This window comes from Gallinula chloropus (assembly GCF_964237585.1).
Source record: "Gallinula chloropus genome assembly, chromosome: 13".
In the NCBI taxonomy this organism is placed as follows: domain Eukaryota; kingdom Metazoa; phylum Chordata; class Aves; order Gruiformes; family Rallidae; genus Gallinula; species Gallinula chloropus.
Window position 1 is genome coordinate 19,097,109 of NC_140098.1, and position 20,971 is coordinate 19,118,079.

Genomic DNA, 20,971 nt, shown 5'->3' on the forward strand with positions numbered 1-20,971 from the left:
TGGAAGAAACGCTGTTAATAGAGGACTGTAAATGTTTAGACACCCATTGTGAATAGCCAAATAATAAAGAAAAATACTACTAAAATGAGAATTATATAGTGTAGGGAGGAGAATGTTGCTTCTGAAGGTTATCCAAAAATTGCTAATAATCTTTTTTCTCTCTCTCTGCTGTGCTGAACAGTAGAGGCTTTTTGGTGCAGCAGTTCTGCGTAATAATCACACAAGAACAATATTGTACAACTAATAATTTTACTCGCTGTTCTGGTAGGTCAGAGCTTCAATTTAATTTGCAGCACTTGCATACATTGGTATCAATTAGGAGATGGTCCCCATTAGCTCACACAATCTCATACCCTCTGCCTGGAGTTCAGAGTTTACTCAGGAAATTTACTCGTTTGCAAATGTAACACTTTGAAGCCTCACGTCCAAACAAACTGTTTTATGGGGCTGGAGCCACATTTCCACAGCCATCTATCAAGCGGGCGAGTGAAATAGTACGATTGTACATTCTGAAAAGCAATAACCTTTTCATTTAAAAATATTAGCACACATTTTATGTCTCTCATAGGTGAGCATGCTAAGTGATATACAGTACCACATTCATCTTGCGCAGGGGGAAAAAAAAACAAATACAGGGAATTGGACTGTCCTGAGTGTGTGTGGGGGGGGGATTTATGCTGTGAGCCTGGAAGTTTTGTTGATTCCAGCGATGTGAAGGAATAGGGAAGCCAGCCCGAGCAGTTAAGTTGTATTAACTTTGTCGTGAATCTCAAGCTGTGAGATACACCCAGCAGATGTGCACGGCTCAGGCTGTGCCTGTGGGTTTCGGGACCGTGCAGAACCACCTTTTAATTTTGTTAGCGATGCCGGTTGGGTATTTTTTTCTTTTAGCTTTATGCAATTGTGTCTGTGATCATTTCTAGATGTAGTTATCTCCCCAAATTTGCAGTGTGCCCTACCTTCTTTAGCTGCCAAGAACAGTACATGCTGTATGACTTTCAGATGTTAGTACTGGCACTCGTACTGACAATGGCATAGTCAGAAGATGTTATCCATTCGTAAATCCACTAGCCAAGTACTATTTCCTAAGCAAGAGATTCTTTGGCTATTGCAAATGATGATTTTCACAGTCGGTGAAAAATTACCCAGAGACTCGCCCGCACCTACCAAGTAATACCCTCTGCACAGTTATAAATAGCAAACTGTGAGGGGGAAGGGACCGGGCAAGGGGAGAAGGGAGGATTTGAAGTACAACGTTCAAGAAGCTGGTTTAATATATGACCAAGTGTCAGAAGTCAGGTTTCTGAGAATTACTTTTCAGATAAACAACTTTATAGCGCTGCACTTAATCTTACTTACTAGAGACATCTCATTTATCACGGAATTACAAGTAACTTTAATTCTATCGATATTCCCATAAAGCCCGGTCGGAAAATCGAGCCTGGCAGCCCCGCAGGCTGCGGGTTTCCCCGGCCCGCAGCGGGGGGCCGCGGGAGCTGCCGGGCCGAGCCGCGCCGGGACCGGGCGGGGACCCGCGGTCGTTGCGGGGGTGGCCACCGCCCCGCCGGCGGGGCCCGGCCCGGCCTGGCCCGGCTCCCGCGGCTCCGCGCCGGCCGGGGACCGCTCGGCACTGACCTTTGGACGAGAGATGGCGCTGTCGAGGTTTAAACCGAGCCGCTCCGCCGCTCCGCGTCCAGCCCGTTCGCCGCTTCCACGGCACCCCCCGGCCCCGGCCCCATCCCCCTCCGGAGGCAGGAGGAGGGGGAGGGAAGGGGGGGGGGAAAGGCAGGCTAAAGTAAATACAATTAGTTCTAAATGTATTAAATTAATTAGTCCGGGCCAGCAGGCCAAGTGCGGCGGGGGCGGGCGCGGGGCTTGCGAACTTGCAGGGCTTTCGCACTTCTCGGTGCGGTGGGGGATGGAGGGATCGATGCCCCGTCCCCGCGAAAAATAATAGGTAAGTGACAGGGGCGCTGCGGGGAAGCGGAGCGAGTGACCCACCGGGCGGGGGAGGGAAGTGAAGGACAGGGAAGGGCCAAAGCGGCGGCAGGTATCCGCACCCGGCGCGGCGGAGCCTCCCGCGCTAACAGCGGCCCCGGAGGCGGCTCCGCGCTGCTGATACCCTGTCGGGGCGCTGCGCCGGCCGCACGGCGCTCCCCGGTCCCGGCCGGAGGGAGCTCCCCCGCGCTCTCAGGTGTCCGCACCGCCCGACCGGGAGGAGGCAGCTCCCGGGCAGCCCGCCCCGAGGCAGGGCGCTCAGCCGAAGGCGCGCACGGCCGCGGGGAACGCGGAGCGGAGCGACCCCGGCACGGCCCCGTCCCGCACCCGCTTACCCGGTGAGTCCGGCGGGAGGCGGCGGGCAGGAAGGGGTTAAGGCACTCCCCAGCTGACAGTCAGCTGATGGGGCCCTGATTGACAGCTCCGAAAAGTTTCCTTGTTTCTATACTATTATGCTAATGAGGGCTTGGATGGCGGCAGCCCATTGGTCCGCCCGCGGAGCCAATTTCCCATTTGACGTCAGGAGCGCTATAAAACTCAGCAATGCTTTTAAACTCTCCTGCTGGATGAAACCTTTAAAATATTTTTCATCTTCTTGCCGTAGCTTTGGGGTCGAGGTTTTTTTTTTTTTTCCCCTCTCTCTCTTTTTTTTTTTAAAAAGACTTATTATTATTATTTTGGTTGCGATATCGACTTTGTTTTTTCTTTTTTTTTCATTTTTTTGTCTTCGCTCTCTTTTCCCTCCTCCCTTCCCCGATGAACCTCTCTCCTCGCTCTGCACTTTGCATGAGAAAGCCCAGAGGAAAGGCACCATGAAGTGTTAAAAAAAAAAACCAACCAACCAACCAAACCAACCAACAAACCAAAACAACAACAACAACAACAAATTTCCTCGCAACACCACCAGCTAACACTTCCAGCTGCAGTTCGCAAGCTGCAAAAGAGAGAGAGAGCGAGCGAGAGGAGAGAGCGAAGGGAGGGAGAGAGGAGGAAAGGGAAGAAAAAAAAAAAAACCCTTTATGCAAAAGGCGAATAGCAAGAGCCCCTCGCTCTGATGCATCAGCGGCAGCGGAGACTCTGCAAAGGATAACGCGGAGCGGGAGCAGCCGGGGCGAATTGGAGCGGAGGCTGCGAGGGGCCGTGGCGAGAGGCAGAGGCAGGAGAGAGCGGAGCGGAGCTCGCCAAAAATCAAGCTGGCTCACCCGGTGGCAACTCAGAGCAGTCCCCTCGCTCCCGGAGCGCACCCTTTCTGGAGGACTGTCAGCAGCAAAAGGATGGCATCAGAACTGGCAATGAGCAGCTCCGACCTGCCCACCAGTCCCCTGGCCATGGAATATGTTAATGACTTCGATCTGATGAAGTTTGAAGTGAAAAAGGAGCCGGTGGAGACCGATCGCATTATCAGCCAGTGCGGCCGCTTGATCGCCGGGGGATCGCTCTCTTCCACCCCGATGAGCACGCCCTGCAGCTCGGTGCCCCCGTCCCCCAGCTTCTCGGCGCCCAGCCCCGGCTCCGGCACCGACCAGAAGACCCACCTGGAAGACTACTACTGGATGACGGGCTACCCGCAGCAGCTCAACCCGGAGGCGCTGGGCTTCAGCCCCGAGGACGCGGTGGAGGCGCTGATCAACAGCAGCCACCACCCGCTGCCCGGCGCCTTCGATGGCTATGCTAGAGGGCAGCAGCTGGCCGCGGCCGCCGGCGCCGGCGGCTCCGTACCGGCCGAGGAGATGGGCTCGGCGGCCGCCGTGGTGTCGGCGGTGATCGCCGCGGCGGCGGCGCAGGGCGGCGCGCCCCACTACCACCACCACCACCACCACCCGCACCACGGCGGCGGCGGCGGCGGCGGGCACCCCCACGCCGCGGCGCCGGGCAGCGCGCCGCCCTCCTCCGCCTCCTCGGCCGCCGGCTCCGGCGGCGGCGGCGGCGGCGGCGGTGGCGGCGCCGGGGGGCTGCACCACCCGCACCACGGCGGCGGCGGCGGCGGCGGCGGCCTCCACTTCGACGACCGCTTCTCGGACGAGCAGCTGGTGACCATGTCGGTGCGGGAGCTCAACCGGCAGCTGCGGGGCGTCAGCAAGGAAGAGGTGATCCGGCTGAAGCAGAAGAGGAGGACCCTCAAAAACAGGGGCTATGCCCAGTCCTGCCGCTTCAAGAGGGTCCAGCAGCGGCACGTCCTGGAGTCGGAGAAGAACCAGCTGCTGCAGCAAGTGGAGCACCTAAAGCAGGAGATCTCCAGGCTGGTCCGGGAGAGGGACGCCTACAAGGAAAAATACGAGAAGCTGGTCAGCAATGGCTTCAGAGAAAACGGATCCAGCAGCGACAACCCTTCCTCTCCAGAGTTTTTCATGTGAGTTCCCACAGCCTTGCCACCTTAACTAAAAGTTCTCCGTGTGAGTTGTTGTTGGGGGCTTTGCTAGAGCGACAACCCAGCTTGCCACCTTGTATTACTTTTTTTAAAAAAAAAAAACAAAAAAACTCAAAACAATTTTAAAACAAAGTTGTTTTTTGGGTTGTTTTGGTGTTGTTTTTTTTTTTTTTTCCTTTTTAAGGTGGGCTGGCTCCGTGTTGGCCAACCTAAAGTTCTACATGAGTTTCTTTTCTGTTTATTATTATTATTATTTTTTTATTTTTTTGTGGGGGCTTGCTGTTGTGGTTTTGTTTTTTTTTTTTAAATTTAAAAGATCCAACTCGCCACCAACTCAGTTCTTCATATGAAGCTTGCTCTTTGAAACCTGCCATCCACATTATATATATATATATTTTTAAGTTCATGAGGGTTGTTTTTTTTTCTTTTGAGCTTGCTGTGTCCAAAAAAAAGTCAGATTTTTTTTTTCCATCCTGAGTTCTTCATATGAGATTGAGCTTTGCAAAAAGAAAAAAGAAAATAAAAAAATACAAAAAAAACCAAAAACAGAAACAAAAAAAAAATACAAAAACAATGTGAAATTTTTAGACTCCAGCTTGCTGAGTTCCATCAGTTTTTAGCGTTGTTGTGCAAAACTAGAGATATGCCTAGATCAACCTGCCAAAATCAAGCCTGCATCAACCTTCGGTGTGTTCATGTGAGTTTTGGCCTTAATCTGCCAAACGTGAGACTTTAGTCTGCCATTAGAATCCCATACTCATCTCATGCATTACGCTTGCTATTTTGTCTTAGCAACAATGAACTATAACTGTTTCGAAAGACTATGAAAAAGAGACATTATATTAATAAGAAAACCCTGCATGCTGGTCATGTATGGTATAATTATTTTTTTTTTTCCTTTTGCTTGGAAATGGACTTTTGGAGACTATTATGGCATGGCATTCATCCTTTTGTTTTATTGCCTCATCACTTTTTTGGGTTGAAAGCAAAAAAGTGCAACCTTTGATCTTCCTCCTCCTCTTCCTCCCCATTAAAGTTTGCATCTGCTCTAAAACTGCTTTGAGTTACTCAAAACTTCAGACTTCCTTTTAAATGCACTGAAGCATTCCCTCTTAAAAAAAACCAAACAAACCAACCAACGTGTCAGAATGGATTTTGATAACCTAATGTGGCAAAAAAATAAAATGGCAAAAAAAACCCACAAAAAGAACTTTTGGAATGATGTCCAAAACCAAAATTCACATCCCACTTGGGGGGGACATTGAAACCATGCTGTTGCCTAAAACAGTCTAAAAGTTAATTTTAAGTAATCTGCCCCATTTTTAATTTTTTTTTCCTTTTGCATTTGGTCATTGTCAAATGTGGAATGCTCTGGGTTCCTAGTATATAATTTAATTCTAGTTTCTGTCATCTGTTAGCCCAGTTAAAATGTATGCTACAGATAAAGGAATGTTATAGATAAATTCGAAAGAGTTAGGTCTGTTTAGATGTAGATTTTTTTTTTTTAAAGATTGATGCACTAAATTGTTTACTGTCGTGATGTAAAGGGGGGTAGAATTTGCAACGGGACTGTTTTAAAAAGTAGTTTATGCAGCATGTGCTTGCAACTTAAATATAAGTTGGGTATATGTAGTCCTTGCTATACCACTGACTGTATTTGAAAACCAAAGTATTAAAAGGGGGAGGCACCCCTGTTTATATCTATAGGGGTATTTTACATTCAAAATGTATGGGTTGGTTTTGTTTTTTGTTGGGTTTTTTTTTTTTTTCTTCAAAATTGAAGTATTTGGGACTGAATTGCACTAAGATATAACCTGCAAGCATATAATACAAAAACAACAAAAAAAATTACGAACCTGTTTAGAACGCTAATACAATTTATGCAGTTATAAAGATGGCATTACTGCACAGTTTTAAAATGATGCAGATTTTTTTACAGTTGTATTGTGGTGCAGAACTGGATTTTCTGTAACTTCAAAAATTCCACAGTTTTAAAGGCAATAATCAGTAAATTTTATTTTCAGGGACTGATATCCTGTCTTTTAAAAAAAAAAAAAATGGAAAGTAAATCTTACCACAATAAATATAAAAAAATCTTGTCAGTTACTTTTTCTTTTACATATTTTGCTGTGCAAAATTGTTTTATATCTTGAGTTACTAACTAACCACGTGTGATGTTCCTATGTGCTTTTCTTTCATTTTCAACTCTATGGTTATATCAAAAGAGAGAATAATCTACAATAATAAACTGCATTTTTTTGATTCCGTACTCAGTTTCTTAGTCTGTAGTTTAAAGTTCAATAACTCCCAGAGCAGTACTTCAGCGTACTGCCCGGCGAAGGGGTGATGCTGGTACGAGAGCTGGACTCAATAATATACAGGAGGCGAGAAGGAAAAGGATAGCTTTGTGTAAGATGGAACATTGTCGCCCACTAGAAATCAAGTTATCTTTCAGGTAGATGAAAAACGTGAGCTTTCAGGTGATGCTTCTGACTTCTCAGTATTGCAGTGAGCTCAGTTTCAGTGACTCAGATCATCCCACCAGGCTTTAGGAGATGTCGAAGGGGAGGTCTGCTTAAAAACCTGATGACATGATACGGCCCTATATTTTGTTTGTTTTATGATGGAGTGAAGTGAAAGGGAAGACTTCACATCCTCTTATCATCTGATCCCAGCAAAGCATGCCTGTCTCTCTACTAAGAGATGACACCACATCAGGCTCTTGTCACAGAGCCACTTAACGCTAGATCGAAAGATTTCTTGACATTTGGGTCCATGCTGCCTCTTTTTTTTTTAACTTTTCTTTGCTCCCCCACGCCCTTCTTCTTTCATTTGCCCTGTGGTTTCCTTTTTTTTTTTCTTTTTTTCTTTTTTTTTTTTCTTGCTACAGGCCTTAGAAAGCCCAGAGAGAACCCAGGAGCTGAGAAACAAAAAATTCAAAGGACTTTCTCCAACTTTTGAGAGTTACTTGTCCTAAACAATCAATCCAAAGGTTAATGCGCTAGAAATGTTCAGGTCTCCGAGCCCCTCTTCACTGCAGTTCTCCATGTCAAAGGGCATTTTGACTTCGAAAGGCTCCTCAAACCCAAGAGCCAGTTGTTTAAAGCCACCTTCCCCGACAGCCGCCAGGTCCCTTTGCAGAGCCCTCTCCTGCTCTTTGAATGGGATTATCTGCTCAGTTCATTTGAGAAGTTGAGGCCTCTCCAAAAGATGCTCCGGCCAGTCCAGGATGGTGGGTTTATCTCCAGACCCAGCCTCATAAACCCAGCACTTTTTCCCCTTTATTTCACACCCTTCACTCCTGCTGCTCATGCTACTTCTTCCCAGCTGAAAGGTGCTGTTGGCATGGAAAGGAGGAGACCGGTTGGTGTTCCTCTGCCCGGCTGGTCCAGCCCACGTCTCAGACCCCATCCTGCCTTGTGTACCAGGTCAGGATGTGGCCCTGAGCCTTCCCCGCCTGTGTCGGTGGGTGCTGGGTGCTGCTGGAGGTCATCCTGCTCCCGCAGAGGTCCCTGTGGAGGGGATGGACAAGCAGCCTCGCCGTGGGTGACAGCAGGCTTCGGTGGCCGTGGTCCCCGATGCCGATACTGCACCTCGCCCCTCCCAGCGCCAAAGCACCAACCTGCCCTTTGGCATCTGACCTGCTGTTGCACCAGGGTTTGAGTAATGGTTCAAGCTCCAGATTCTGGTTAATTCGAGTTCCATTTTCAGGTTAATGTGTAATCTGTGGGTAAACTGGTCGCTATTGGCCGAGCAGAGAATTATCTCTTCTCATAAAGACAGAGCCGCTTTTTATTTCTGTTCCCACCTCCTCTTCCCTGGCTGAGCCTCTACTGATGTGCTCAGGCTTTTTCACTGGGGGTCCCTTGGAGGCTTCACTGCTCTTGCCGAGAGTGCCCGAAGGAGCCCTGCCCTGAGGAAGGGAAAGGATGAGGCCTTTCCCTAGCAAACCCCCTGCCGAAGCGGCGCTGCAGCCCCTGAGGGAGCGCAGAGCCCCAAGCCCCTGGATTGGGACCCATTTCAGGTCCAGCCTCATCCCCACGCCCCTCTGCCGCTCCATGTTTTCTCGCAGGCAAAATTAGGAGCAGGCACTAGGATTTTAAAAGTACTGAGGATTGAGGGAACAGCGCAGAGCGAGGGGAGCGCTGCTGCCTCCCTGAAGTATCTTCTTTCTCGGAGGAGGAAAAAAAAAAACCCCAACACAGCACCCTGTTTGAACAGCGATAAGAGAAACCCTTCCTAGAAGTAGAACTGAGTGCAAAAGGGAGAATTCCCATCGCACATCCAACCTGAGAGGAAAAAAAGGCTCGCTCCCAGTTTGGCATCATTATTACCCATTGAAATCTAGCTTTGCAAATAATAAAAAAAAAACTAACCCAAAAAGCAGCCTTCCTCAGGCTGCGCTTGAATTTCAGCCTGAAACACACCAAGTGCCCAACTGAAGGAGGGAGAAAAATTAGATGCACGTTTTAATGATCGCTAAAGCAAAGTGAGTATTGGGGTTCTCTGTATGAATCATTGCAGGGGAGCGCCCACCTCTGCCGCAGGACTGCTTGCTGAGGACTAATTGGAACCGCTCTGCTCTGAATAACCTACATTCATTAATCACCCCTCGCTTGACTCTGTCCTCGATCCTGCTCCCATGGAGCTCGGAGGTACAATCCCCAGGGATTTCAAAGGGGAGCAGGATCCCGCTGCTCTCCCGCAGGTACCTCTCTGGTTAAAGCAGGGGAGCGCTGCCCGAGCTGGGCAATCATGTGTCAAAAGGCATGCGTGGTCTTAATCTCCCCATCACTAACATCATCCTATTCCTCCCACAGTCCTGTAGTGCTTTCCCATTTATTAACTACATTACAAAGAACTTTCATGTGACCAGTGCTGGGAGATAAACGCATAGACCGTGGCCCTTTGCTGGCTCAGTGTGGACTGCAGCTCAGCCCTCTCCTCCCACCCCATCCCACCTTAACCTTAAGTCTTTTTATTCCCCCCCCCCCCCCCCCCATAAAAAAATGAAACATAACTCTGCCCAACCTCAGCAGAATCCAAGAGTATTTTTGTGTTTGTGCTGCAGCATTTTCCCTGCTGGAGAAATGTCATGCAGGACCGCATCCTAAAAGGAAAAAAAAGAGGGGGAAAGAGAGGGAAATATCCCGGTTGCACCAGCTTATATTTATTTCTTGAACAGTTTCTTGCCACTGCTGTGCGAGAAGCGCCCGTTTGCAAACCGAGCGGTGTGAGCTTCTGTTTATTAGAAAGTCGTCTTCACCCTTTTAAAACAAAAACGCCTGCACTGAATCAAAATGCCACTTGAAAACTACCCCCACGCGAAGCATGGCAGCAAATTTTTCTTTAAAAAATGAACTTTCCCAGCTCTTTATTTTTTTTTTCTTTCCTTTCCGAAAGCTTCTGCACAGCTGTTTCCTCCCCCTCCCTCTGTGTAGTGTGTAGGAAGTTCTTGATCTAGAATCATTCATAATTTTAATACCAATTTCTATTTGACATAATATACTAATATCAGATAGAGAGTGTAGCTGCTTCCTGGATTTAGGGAGGAAATGATGCATATATCAGAATTATCTGCTCAGATGCCAGAACTACATTGGTGTCATTTCAGCATTGAAAGGAAATCCTCTATATTTATTACTCCGATCATCAGAGGAGCTAAATGGACCCACTGTTTCTGACACCTGTTCAGATGGCTGAATTTAAAATTTCACGCAGGAAAAAGAAAAAAAATAATCCCACATACTTCAATGTTAGGAATTAAGATTTATTTTTTTTTAAAAATATACTTTCTTGCCTCCCTCTTTCCGATCGTTGTGTCGTGAGCGGCTGCCATGAGGCTTGGGCATATCAGGAGTAGCTGTAGGGAGTGGGATGGATTTAGTTTGTTCTGCCGGGACAGAACCCAATCCTGCTTGTACACACACACACACACACACACACATACACACACACACTCTCAAGCCACCTCTAGTGAAATGCTCCAAATATCTGTTTTAAGTGCAGGTCTCGGTATGAATAACACAAGGCAGCACACCCCTGGACGTGGCAGAGGTGAGTGGCAGTTGAAAGAATTTGTCTTTTTGGGAGGAAGCTCAGCTCTCCACCACGTCACACTTTTAAGGCTCCTCTAATGAATTTTTTGGGCGCAGCAGACGCAAATCAATAGATGAAAATACTGTACCCTCTGCCGCATCTAATTCTTGACTGCCTGAAATTGTGGGGGAGGACTGAGAATAACATTTGTCACTCTTTGAGGGCTGAGTGCATTCAGATTTGTGAGCTCTAAGCCAACACGATGCAAAAATAGTCCAGGATGTGACTTAACTTTTCAAGTGAAAAGCAAAAGGCCAGGGATCGGCAAGGCTGTAGCCGGGTGTAACGGCAGATAGGCAGCTCCAGCTCCCCAGCTATCTACCACCGTATCAGGTTGACCCGGCACAGTGTGATAACGTCTCAGAGCTCCCGATGAAAAGCTGCCCGTATCTTATCGCTCTCTGAAATTATCATTTTCTTTCGCTGTTGCTGTACCCACTTTTCCCTTCCCCCCCCCCCCCCCAACCATCGAAGTCTAGATTTTAAACCCGAGCCACTTCCGATGCAGCAGTGAGGGGTGCAGGCCTGTAGCTGTGGTGCAGTGAGTTACAGGGATGGAGATTGCCCTGCCTCTCTCCGTGCTTGCTTTGAAACCGGGTGGACTTTGTGACATAATTTCCTTTTTAATTCTTTGTTTTTTATTATTTTTTTCAATTTTTTAACGCCTCTCTGTGATAGGCCTTGCACGGAGGGAAGCAAAGCCAGAGCCAGAAGTTTGCTAGAAGTGGTGGTGTTTCTGCACCACCCAGAAAAGGAAAAAGAATTACCCAGCGAACAACAGACCGAGCAGTGTCTTCAAGTTTCCAGCGGGGGTAGGGAATGGAGCGTCCCTGGTTGTCGCTCTCGATTGTTAATTCATAAAGAAGCACAAGCCTGAGAAATGTCCTCGGCAGCTCGCCCCCCGTTTAAGGCAGAAATGTCAGCGGCTGCCTACGGAGGCGTGAGCTCGACGCCCTGCTTCAGCGCCAGCTCTGGCATCTCCCAGCCCCGCATCCCCGGGTTCCCACGTTAAACTCGATTGTCCCCCAGGCTGGGGGTGTCGGGGGGGAGCGAGGTGCCCGGTGCGCAGGACTGCGCAGCTCTCTGGCTCCCCGCTGCGCAGCCCAGCACCTGCCTCGGCCGGGGAGAGCAGGGAGAGCAACAGCGGGAGTTCTGACACGGAGTGAAGAATCCCGGCTCCTAGCAGCTTGAAAATAACCCGGGAAGGGGAGGGGGCAACTATGCGTAACACCCCTCCGTCCCCCCGACAAGCTCTCAATCAGGACCCGCACCGTGCTCGGCGGGCAGCCCGGGCTGCATCCGTAGCCCGCGGCCGCGGGGTCGGGGCCGGCGGAGCCCGAGGATGGGCTGCTCCAGGACGGGCTGGCAGCCGCGTTGGGGGGCACAGGCCTTCCCCGGGCTCCGGCACACACATCCCCCGGGCCGGAGGGCGTGGAGGTGCTCACACACACATACGCGCGCGGTTCGGGGGCCGCCCCAGCCCCGGCATCCCGCCGCAGCCAGGTGCGAGCGGGGAGGGGGAGGCAGGGACCCGGGCGGGAACCGGGAGGGACGGGGAAGGGTGAGGGCAACATCCTTTGTCTGTTTGTCTGCTTGTTTGTTTGTTTCTAAATTCAATTCCTGGAACAAAAGGGGAGTATGTGCGTAACTAACGGATCCGTCCGCGCATCCAAAGCTTAGCTCCGGTGTGTCACCAGGCGGCTTCGGCGGGCTGACCGTCCCCTAGGTATGTTCACAGAGCACTTCCCGGCCTTTCTGCTCCGTTCAGCCTGTACTTCCTTTTTTTCCTTTTCTTTTCTCTTTTCTTTTCTCCTTTCTTTTTCTTTTCTTTTCTTTTCTTTTCTTTTCTTTTCTTTTCTTTTCTTTTCTTTTCTTTTCTTTTCTTTTCTTTTCTTTTCTTTTCTTTTCTTTTCTTTTCTTTTCTTTTCTTTTCTTTTCTTTCTTTTTTTTTTTTCTTTTCTTTTCTCTTTTCTTTTCTTTTCTTTTCTTCCTCTCCTCTCCTCTCCTCTCCTCTCCTCTCCTCTCCTCTCCTCTCCTCTCCTCTCCTCTCCTCTCCTCTCCTCTCCTCTCCTCTCCTCTCCTCTCCTCTCCTCTCCTCTCCTCTCCTCTCCTCTCCTCTCCTCTCCTCTCCTCTCCTCTCCTCTCCTCTCCTCTCCTCTCCTCTCCTCTCCTCTCCTCTCCTCTCCTCTCCTCTCCTCTCCTCTCCTCTCCTTCTCCCTTCCCTTCCCTTCCCTTCCCTTCCCTTCCCTTCCCTTCCCTTCCCTTCCCTTCCCTTCCCTTCCCTTCCCTTCCCTTCCCTTCCCTTCCCTTCCCTTCCCTTCCCTTCCCTTCCCTTCCCTTCCCTTCCCTTCCCTTCCCTTCCCTTCCCTTCCCTTCCCTTCCCTTCCCTTCCCTTCCCTTCCCTTCCCTTCCCTTCCCTTCCCTTCCCTTCCCTTCCCTTCCCTTCCCTTCCCTTCCCTTCCCTTCCCTCTTTTCCTTCTTTTAATTTTTTCCCTTTTCCTCCCTTTTTCTGTCACCTGTGCTCACACAGAGACCACTTTAGAACCCCACTGCAGTCAAAGGGAGCTTTTTCAGATGACATTTTAGATGAGGAGGCCTTAAGATCCCTGCAGGGAGCAAGATGAGGGGTGGACAGGATTTACGTTTGGTGGCTTTTAAAGAATCTGAAGTACAGAGACCAAAGAGCACTTTCTGAGGCTGTTGCCCAGGTCTGTGTGGATGTATCTCACAGTGTGTGTAATTGGGCTTAAAGCCCTTTTCTGTGAGAACGCAGGTGGATTCACTTCCCTGCAGCCTGAACCTCACTTCTCCAAGTTTGAAACAAAAGTTCTCACCAAGGCACTGACAGTGAACTGTCACGATGCTAAAGGGGATGGGGATAGAATCAGTTTTGTTGGTGGTGGCTTCTAAAGCTGTGGTGCTCTCCACTGCAAGCAGCCCCTGCTCCACTGCAAGCAGCCCCTGCTCCCTCAAGCACTTCGAGTTGTGGCAGTGAAACTAGGACTTTTTTCTCCTGCCTCCCCCCTCGCCCCGCCTCAGCTTTGCTGCTTCCAAATTCCTTGAAAAAAGCATTTTAATATGTAGGAAGAGCTGCTGGAGCCTGCAGTGCGATTCAGCGTTTTGTGGTGTGGGATGAACAGATTTTCCTTTCTGTAGGGTTTCCTCCTGCAAAGTCATTGTAGAGGAGGGAATACTGTAAGATTAAATCTGGTTAAAATACTATATTCGTGTCACACCAGATATGGTCTCCAGACTGTGCACAGTCTTTCAGCTTCCTTTATTGTGAAATCCTTTTAAAATAGAACAGTATAGAGTAGAAAACTTATTGAAGGATAACTCTCTCACACCAATACTGTCAGATAAAATGAAGGAAAAGTGATCAGCCCTCTTAAATTAATAAATCTGCTTAGTGTCTCTGGCTGCCTTCACGCTGTCTTTCTTACTTTGACTCTCTCCTTATTAATAAACTGATAGTTAAATAAAGCCGCTAAATGAATCAATGCACCTTGCTGGTGGAAGCGGGTTGGTGCCATCCTCTTTCAGGTCTCCTGTGATGTGGCTGAAGGGTTGTGGTTTTAGAGCAGGGATGGCCTCGGCGAAGGCTGAGACTGCTAAAAGCAGGCTGACCACATCACTTTCTGGATGCTCTTCAGGTGCGCGGCTCGTGTACCTATTCCTCTCGGCCCCGTGCATTAATAACAGGATGGATTCACTGTTTGGCATGAAGGCAGAGGTCGTCTTGAGGAAAATGACACCAAAGGTCTACGGGAGTCATTTGCTTTAAGAGATCCTGGGCTGAGCGCCAAGTATTGCATTTAAGGAAGCACCGTCTCCTTTCTCAAAAAAATAAAAAAATTAAAAAAGAAAGAATATTCCAAACCCCAAGAAAGGGAAGCCAATAAAAAGGAAATGTTGCTTTCAGAGGCAGGCAGGGACCGTTCCGCTGTCCTGTCCCACTTTTGGGTGGGATGTGGGAGAGGGATCATTTGGCTGGCTCCGAATGTGCAGCAGAGATTTTTTTTTTCCAAAGCTGCAGAGCTGTTTTGGAATCAAAATGCTGAAAAAATGCCAGTAGTTTGTCTTGGCTTTTTTTTCCCTTATGCTTCTTTTCTTTTTTTAATCCAAACCCATCAGACTTGAGGTTTATCCTTGCTCTGTTACGCTGTACTGTTAGAATAAATGGACGGAGCTGAAGCATTCCTGCAGGCGGGTTACAGAGACTCTATGTATGTGCCTGTGTAGGCACACTCCGGGAGAGAAAGTTAACTGTAAGGGACACAACACAATATCCATCCTCAAGAAATGTGGATTGACTTGCTGACTTACCTCACTTATTGTACAAAGATTCACTCTGTGTTGATTCTTTTTATGATTTTTTTTTTATGATTTTTTATTTTTTAAATTAGATTTTAAATACGTGTTGACAGGATGAATTTGTACAGGATGAGTAACCGCAGGGAGAAACGACAGCTCTGCTTTTGTTATTAAACTACTGTCTGGAAAATAATGGAGTGTGTACAAAAATTGATTATTATTTTGCCAATTACATTAGTGAAGCTAATAACGATCATTAAGAAAGGAATACAGAAAGCTACACGCTTTCAGGTCTTAGAAGCTGATATTCACCAGCGAGGGAAAATATGTGTTTTTAAAGTAATTTGTCAATAAGAGTCTCCTGTTATTAATGCGAAGTAAAGACTAGATGTGTAAGCTAGAAACGTTTCGCTCCAAACTGTGCTAATTTCTTCTTCACTCACTCACAGTTAATAAACAGTACAAGAGACTTGCTAACTGTAATTTAGGATGTGAATAGAAAGGGTCCTATTCTGTACCATAGTGGCACGACAGACGTGTTTTATGATGCTAAAAAATCCTTTTAATAATGGTTTATTTTAATATATTTGCTAAATTAGGTACCCGAGAGAATCATCTACAACGGTGATGTGAAAATCCCTGTTACCTGAGGTCAAAAAAAAAAAGAGGTATGTTTTCATTTTCATTAGCAATTTGACATATTTCAGCAGGGGTGGTAATTTCGCTGCTTGGTTTTCTGCTGCTGAGGCGATGCTTTTTGGTCCAACCCGAGGGGAGTCAGTGACAGTCTGTGGTGCAGCTTTCGGGTGAGGCCGACTTTCAGGTGCCTACGAGAACCATTTGCAGTGATGGGGCTTTGTACTTCTGTCAGCCAGGCGGCTCTCTCGCGTCCCCCAACTCAGATATAATCCTTTGCAAATGTTTTCTTTCTTTTTCTTCAAATGCTGGCGTTCAGACATCAGTTACGGGGATTAAGGATGGGCCTTCTGAAGATCTCCCTCAGATTTTGATGGAAATCATGAGGCTGTGTTAGACAACTTCTGCACTTACAAATTACAATAGAGTTTAATTCACGGCACTGCTTTCCTCTGGAAATCTGTGTTCGTTCAGTCTGTCGACACTGACTGAAAAATATGCCACTGTTGAAAATGGGGGGGGAATTAAACACCCCAGCCCCTTCCCCTGGTAGACTGAAACAGGCACTGCAATTTTTCCGTGGAATCTGATTTTTATTGACCTCAACTATGAAAAATACTAAGTGGCTTAAATGAGCACTGAGGTTGAAACGACAGAGGATCCTGTGTGAATTTCCTTACAAAACCACCTATTTTAGTTATGAATGCAGGCTGCCCCCCCAGCCTACCACACTTTGATCAACAGTCATGTGCTATTATGAAGGAGTTGTTATTTTATCAGCTTGTGGACTTAAGCGCTCTTTAATTATTATTTATTTAAAATTGGAGCAAGGGTGGGGAAGATGCAATTAGTGCTCTGGAGTCTGGATGTTAAATAGCACCAAGAGGGGTTTTGTTGCAGCAGAGGCTGCAGTAAGAGGTTTCTCGAGCATCACCAGAAACAGGTTCTTTTGGAGCTTGATGCACCTCTCGCTGCCCTGCATCACATTGTGATGTGCAGTGCTTTCTTCCCCTCCCTGTGCTTCTTCACTGTAAATGAAGGACAAACCAGGCTGTTCGTTTTTTTGTGGGGGCTGAAAGAGCAACGTGCTTTTTGCAAGAACAGAGCTGGGTTGTGATTAAGCCACAGTAAATACATTAAGTACGTATTCTTACTGCAAAGGTGCAGTGCTTACATACCCCATCACCTCGTTCTTAGTGCAATGGTTCTGATTTCAGTACTCCCATGGGGAAACTTTTCTGATTCCTGCAATTTACATGTATGACTATTAGATTTATATAAGTAAGTGATATACATTCTTGTTATCTACATTGTTAAAAAATAAAAGCTTTTTTTCCCCGATGGAGGCTTGTGATCCCAGGACTTTCTTAGCTTGCTTCTCTGCAGGGCAATTCCTTGCACTTTCTTCCCAATATTTTTTGGTTATGCTTTCACATATTACAAGGAAAAAAAAAGAAAAAGAAAAAGAAAAAAAAAAGGCAGCAAAATCTGTTACTGTTAAGCAAACAGCTCTTGGGTCTCGGAAGAGTTAACGAACTTTTATGGCAAGGTTCAGACAGTTCTGACCCCTATGGTAATATTTCATCTAAGGTTACTATTGGGAGAGAAATCAAATTTCAGCTGTGAACATGATTGACAGGTGAAAGCAAGAGACAGAAAGACATCTGGTCAGATGGGGAATTTGGGAAGGAGAAGGACAATTCAGGGAAGTGTCTCTATGATATTAGGAATAATAAGCTTAGATATGAAAAGTCCAGTACTCCACACTCTCTGGAGGTGCGCTTACTTGATATTCATGGAGGTGGTTTGGTTGGGGGAGTTTCAGACCGTACATTCAGAGCGGTGGACAGTAGTCTCCGTGGTCTAACTCACTCACTTGACTCCTTTGAAGGAATTATGTTATTTCTGGCATACTTTTAGCATTTTGAGGCAATTCGTTTTATGAGTGCAACTGGAATATTTGGTGGTTGCTGGTTAAGAGGTTCTCACCATAATGTCTCTCGGGGGTCAGATGGCAGCAGGGTTCACGGAGTTCGGTCGGTGGTGTCTTTCCATGCATGTCTTGCTGAGAGTTTTCTAAGCAAGCCTTACAAGATTAAATGGATGTTTATGATAAATGCTGTTATACCAATAACAAAATCAGTTACTGTTCCATAAAATACCACCAAGGGCACTTTGCGGTACTTTACAAGGCAACTGCTATTTTCCAAGGGCTGTGCCTTGGCCTGTTCCATCCCTAGCAGATCTGGTGAACGTCCCTCACAATATGTACATAAACCCCGGGTACATTTCATCCTACTTCAGCACATTTCGTTTGGTGCAGAAGAGCTTTTCCATCCTCCAACATCATGGAACCAACAGGAACAAAATGTCCCTCTAATTAATTCCTGATCAGGGCGATGATGTTGGAAAGCAGAATTAGGTTGTGACATAAAAAAAACCCCAAACCTGCAGCCAGGCTTTCTCCTAAAAATGAACTGTGAGAAAAAGAATCTGGTGGGTTTCATCACTGTGCGTGATGCTTAATGTTTCAGTTTTTGAAGAGGCTCTGAAGGACTTTCGTAGAGCTCTAAAGTCAGGATGCAGCAGTGATGGACCCTGGGATCTGAACTGTTTCCCACCTACACCTCAGGTGAGAGGAAGGGTCCTGGGTGGGCTCCTGGCCCTCGCTGCAGCCTTTGGCAAGCCGCTGCTGAATTCCTGGGGCCCATGCTTCTGCTGCAATGGGAATGTCTGCAGGGCGGCTTGGACTAATGAAAAGCAAGATCTGAGCTCGTACTTGGGTATCTATGTTGTGAGTTAAACCCTGGATGGATGTTCTCATTCAGGAATAAGGGTGGGTTCCGCACCCCCACCCCACCCCCAATAGCTTAAGCTGCTTTCAAAATAAATTAACCAGAAAAGCCACTCTTATACTGGAGGAGGAGTGGCCGCCCAGGGACCAGGTAGCTCTGCAGCCTGGTTTACTGCCTAATTTCCCCATATGGATGAGCCCTAAAACTATGAGGAGAATAAGGAGCAGTAAAGAACAGAAATATATTTTCTGTTCCTTTTCCAGCTTACCTCCAAGACCTTTCACACAGGGGAAATCACGACCCTCTTAAAGTGTACATTTACTTACTTTTCACTGCTATTCCTGCCTTCATGCATGCATTTTTAAAAGAGAATTGTGTTCTCTGCAAGACCTTTTGCATCCTCGCACTGTTCACGTGCATTGTTGATGTGCAATCAAGTAAGGCTGTTGTTCATGATGTAATTTTTCTTCTCATGGCAAGGGCCTGCGATGTCAAACCACCCGGCTTCACTTATTGCCTGCTTCATGCTCATAGCATACATCTGATAAAATAGAAAATTAAAACTAAAACAACTGTAAAAACAGTCAAATTTCTTTGTGTATGAGTGAGTTATTTTTAACTTTCCGTTGTTGAATTAGCACTGCCTGTAAAATATCTTTGTTTTCCAAAGCTGATATCAAGATAACTTCCATGAAATATTATTGGCAAGGTTCCCACTGCAGTCAATGGGAGCCTTGTATGTATTTTTCAAGCAGATGTGCTGTAGTAAGTCTAAATGAGAATCTTTTATTTCTAATAGGTTGCAATATGTTATTCTTGATTAAAAAAAAAATGATAGTAGCCTCTCTCCCTTCCTTTCCTCTCCCCAAATATATTTTGTACAATTTGTGTGTCATTTTACATAAGTGAAAAAATATGTTCTTGATTATTTAAAAAAGCAAAACTTCTCTATGTCTCAAATTCCTTTCTAGCTCATTCCTGTGAATGTGAAGTATGAAAGCACCTTGAATGTTTATGAGCAAGGAGAAAGTACATGTCTTACATGAAGCTTTTATTCCCCTAAATTCCCACCAAAGTCAATTTAATAGTTGTCCCAGTGTTTAGAATAAGCTCTGCAATATTTTTCCGGTGATGTGGCTTTTGCTGTTGTTTAGTTCTAATAGAGGATTGTAAGTTAAATGCTGAAAATAAAGAAAAAAAAGGGGAAAAAAAAGGGAAAAAAAAGAAAAAAAAAGAAAAAAAAGAAAAGAAATATTTTTAACATCTCTTCTGGGCTTTCTAATTTGTGCCACTTACCAAATGATTCACACTGTACCAAAATACAGGAGATTGATGAGACAGGAAAAGTACTGATTTAACTTCCCACATATAAAATTACTTCTCAGGCTTCCACATATAGTCCCGATGTTTAGAGAGTGAAGAAACCGGGAGTTGGGAGTTACGGTCTGACTCACTTGTGAGACTTTGACCCAGTTATTTGATTCGAGATTCAGCAAAATACCGAAGCACTTTAAACTTGTTATCTTAGGTTTCTTCTAAAGGTCTGTTACCGTTGATCTCTTTGTATCTCAGTTTACACAGTTACAAACCTAGATAATTCATTCTTACCTTCTAGGCTTTTGTGAGAGTTAAAAAAATAGCCGTAATGTTCCTTGAAGTCCTTTAGTGAGAGCTGATGCACTGAAGTACTTGTCATTTACCTGAGGTCGTACCCCAGGATGAGAATATCTGTGTTGGCCAAGTCCTGTGCACCATTTCTGTGGGGATGAGAATTTAGTCTCCCGAGTGCACCAGTGCAATGATGGGGTCCCTCAGGGGCTGGTGATTTTCCAAATTATGCATAATTTAGCTTTACCCTGATTTTGAATGAGTCCAAATGTAAGCAAAATCACAGCTCAGTTATGTGCCCCCTCTCTCTCTTAAACACAATCTATCCTTAATGCCTTCACATACACACACGTATATGGCATAACTCTTGTGCACCTGCAAGACATTTAGAGGTCACACTGTCCTTGTAATTCCTCCCCTTCCTGCCGTTACCTTTATTTCCCAAGGTTTGAGCCATTATCATTCAGCAGTTGTGCAGTTGTCCTTTTCTTCCATCCCCAAATTATTATTGTTTCCCTCCTACCTTCTACCCCTCCCGAGCTGTAATGGAGTCCTCAGCTGTAAATTTGCTAACCATAAAGGTTTTTGCTTGAAATGTTTTGAAAATGCCGTGGGAAAAGAAGAAAAAATAATAAAAGAAGGGAAAAGAAAGCTTATGAACAACACGCTGTGCCACGCTCTAGCACTGCGCTTCTATGGGATAGATAATAAAGATATTAGCACTCATATAATTTCAGATAGGAAATGAAACCAGACATGAAAGAAACACTAGCTCCAGCTGTTGAGTGGGAATCAAACTAGCTATGGGAATTACAGGTACTGTCACCGGAGACAGCCCGACTTCTGAGAAATGACCTCAGGTGTAGGAGCTTGCTGTGGCCCCTTGCAGATATTAACACCTAATTAACAATCTGTGAGAGCATCCTACATCTTAATCACCAGTGAGGTGAGAATGACAATCACAAGGAGGAGAAGGAGAAGGGAAATGGTAATTTTTCCTCTGCACGCATCATCTAATAACCATGGTTATTCAGATGCAGCTAAATGCGATTTCCTTTTAGTCATTTCTGACTATTGGAAGGCACAGTGAGTTTATTTGCTAGCAGGTAGGCTGCCGAGGTGAGAATTGAATTGATCTGAGATACTCTGAAAA

At 46.4% G+C, this 20,971-nt stretch overlaps 1 protein-coding gene across 2 annotated transcripts in view; it reads left to right on the forward strand.

Annotated features, from left to right (window-relative positions):
- The first annotated feature begins 1,669 nt into the window (after window positions 1-1,669).
- The window catches only part of MAF (MAF bZIP transcription factor), a 62,959-nt gene continuing 43,657 nt past the window's right edge, over window positions 1,670-20,971 (forward strand). The window contains exons 1-3 of one of the 2 annotated variants that reach the window (XM_084269892.1): window positions 1,670-1,957; window positions 2,794-4,348; window positions 15,379-15,447. In XM_084269892.1, the coding sequence (XP_084126018.1) occupies window positions 3,273-4,348; window positions 15,379-15,412 (1,110 nt within the window). In that variant the 5' untranslated portion in view covers window positions 1,670-1,957; window positions 2,794-3,272 and the 3' untranslated portion in view covers window positions 15,413-15,447. Of the gene's footprint in view, window positions 1,958-1,989; window positions 2,337-2,793; window positions 4,349-15,378; window positions 15,448-20,971 lie in introns of those variants that run through there. The other variant, XM_084269893.1, reaches the window with a different exon arrangement.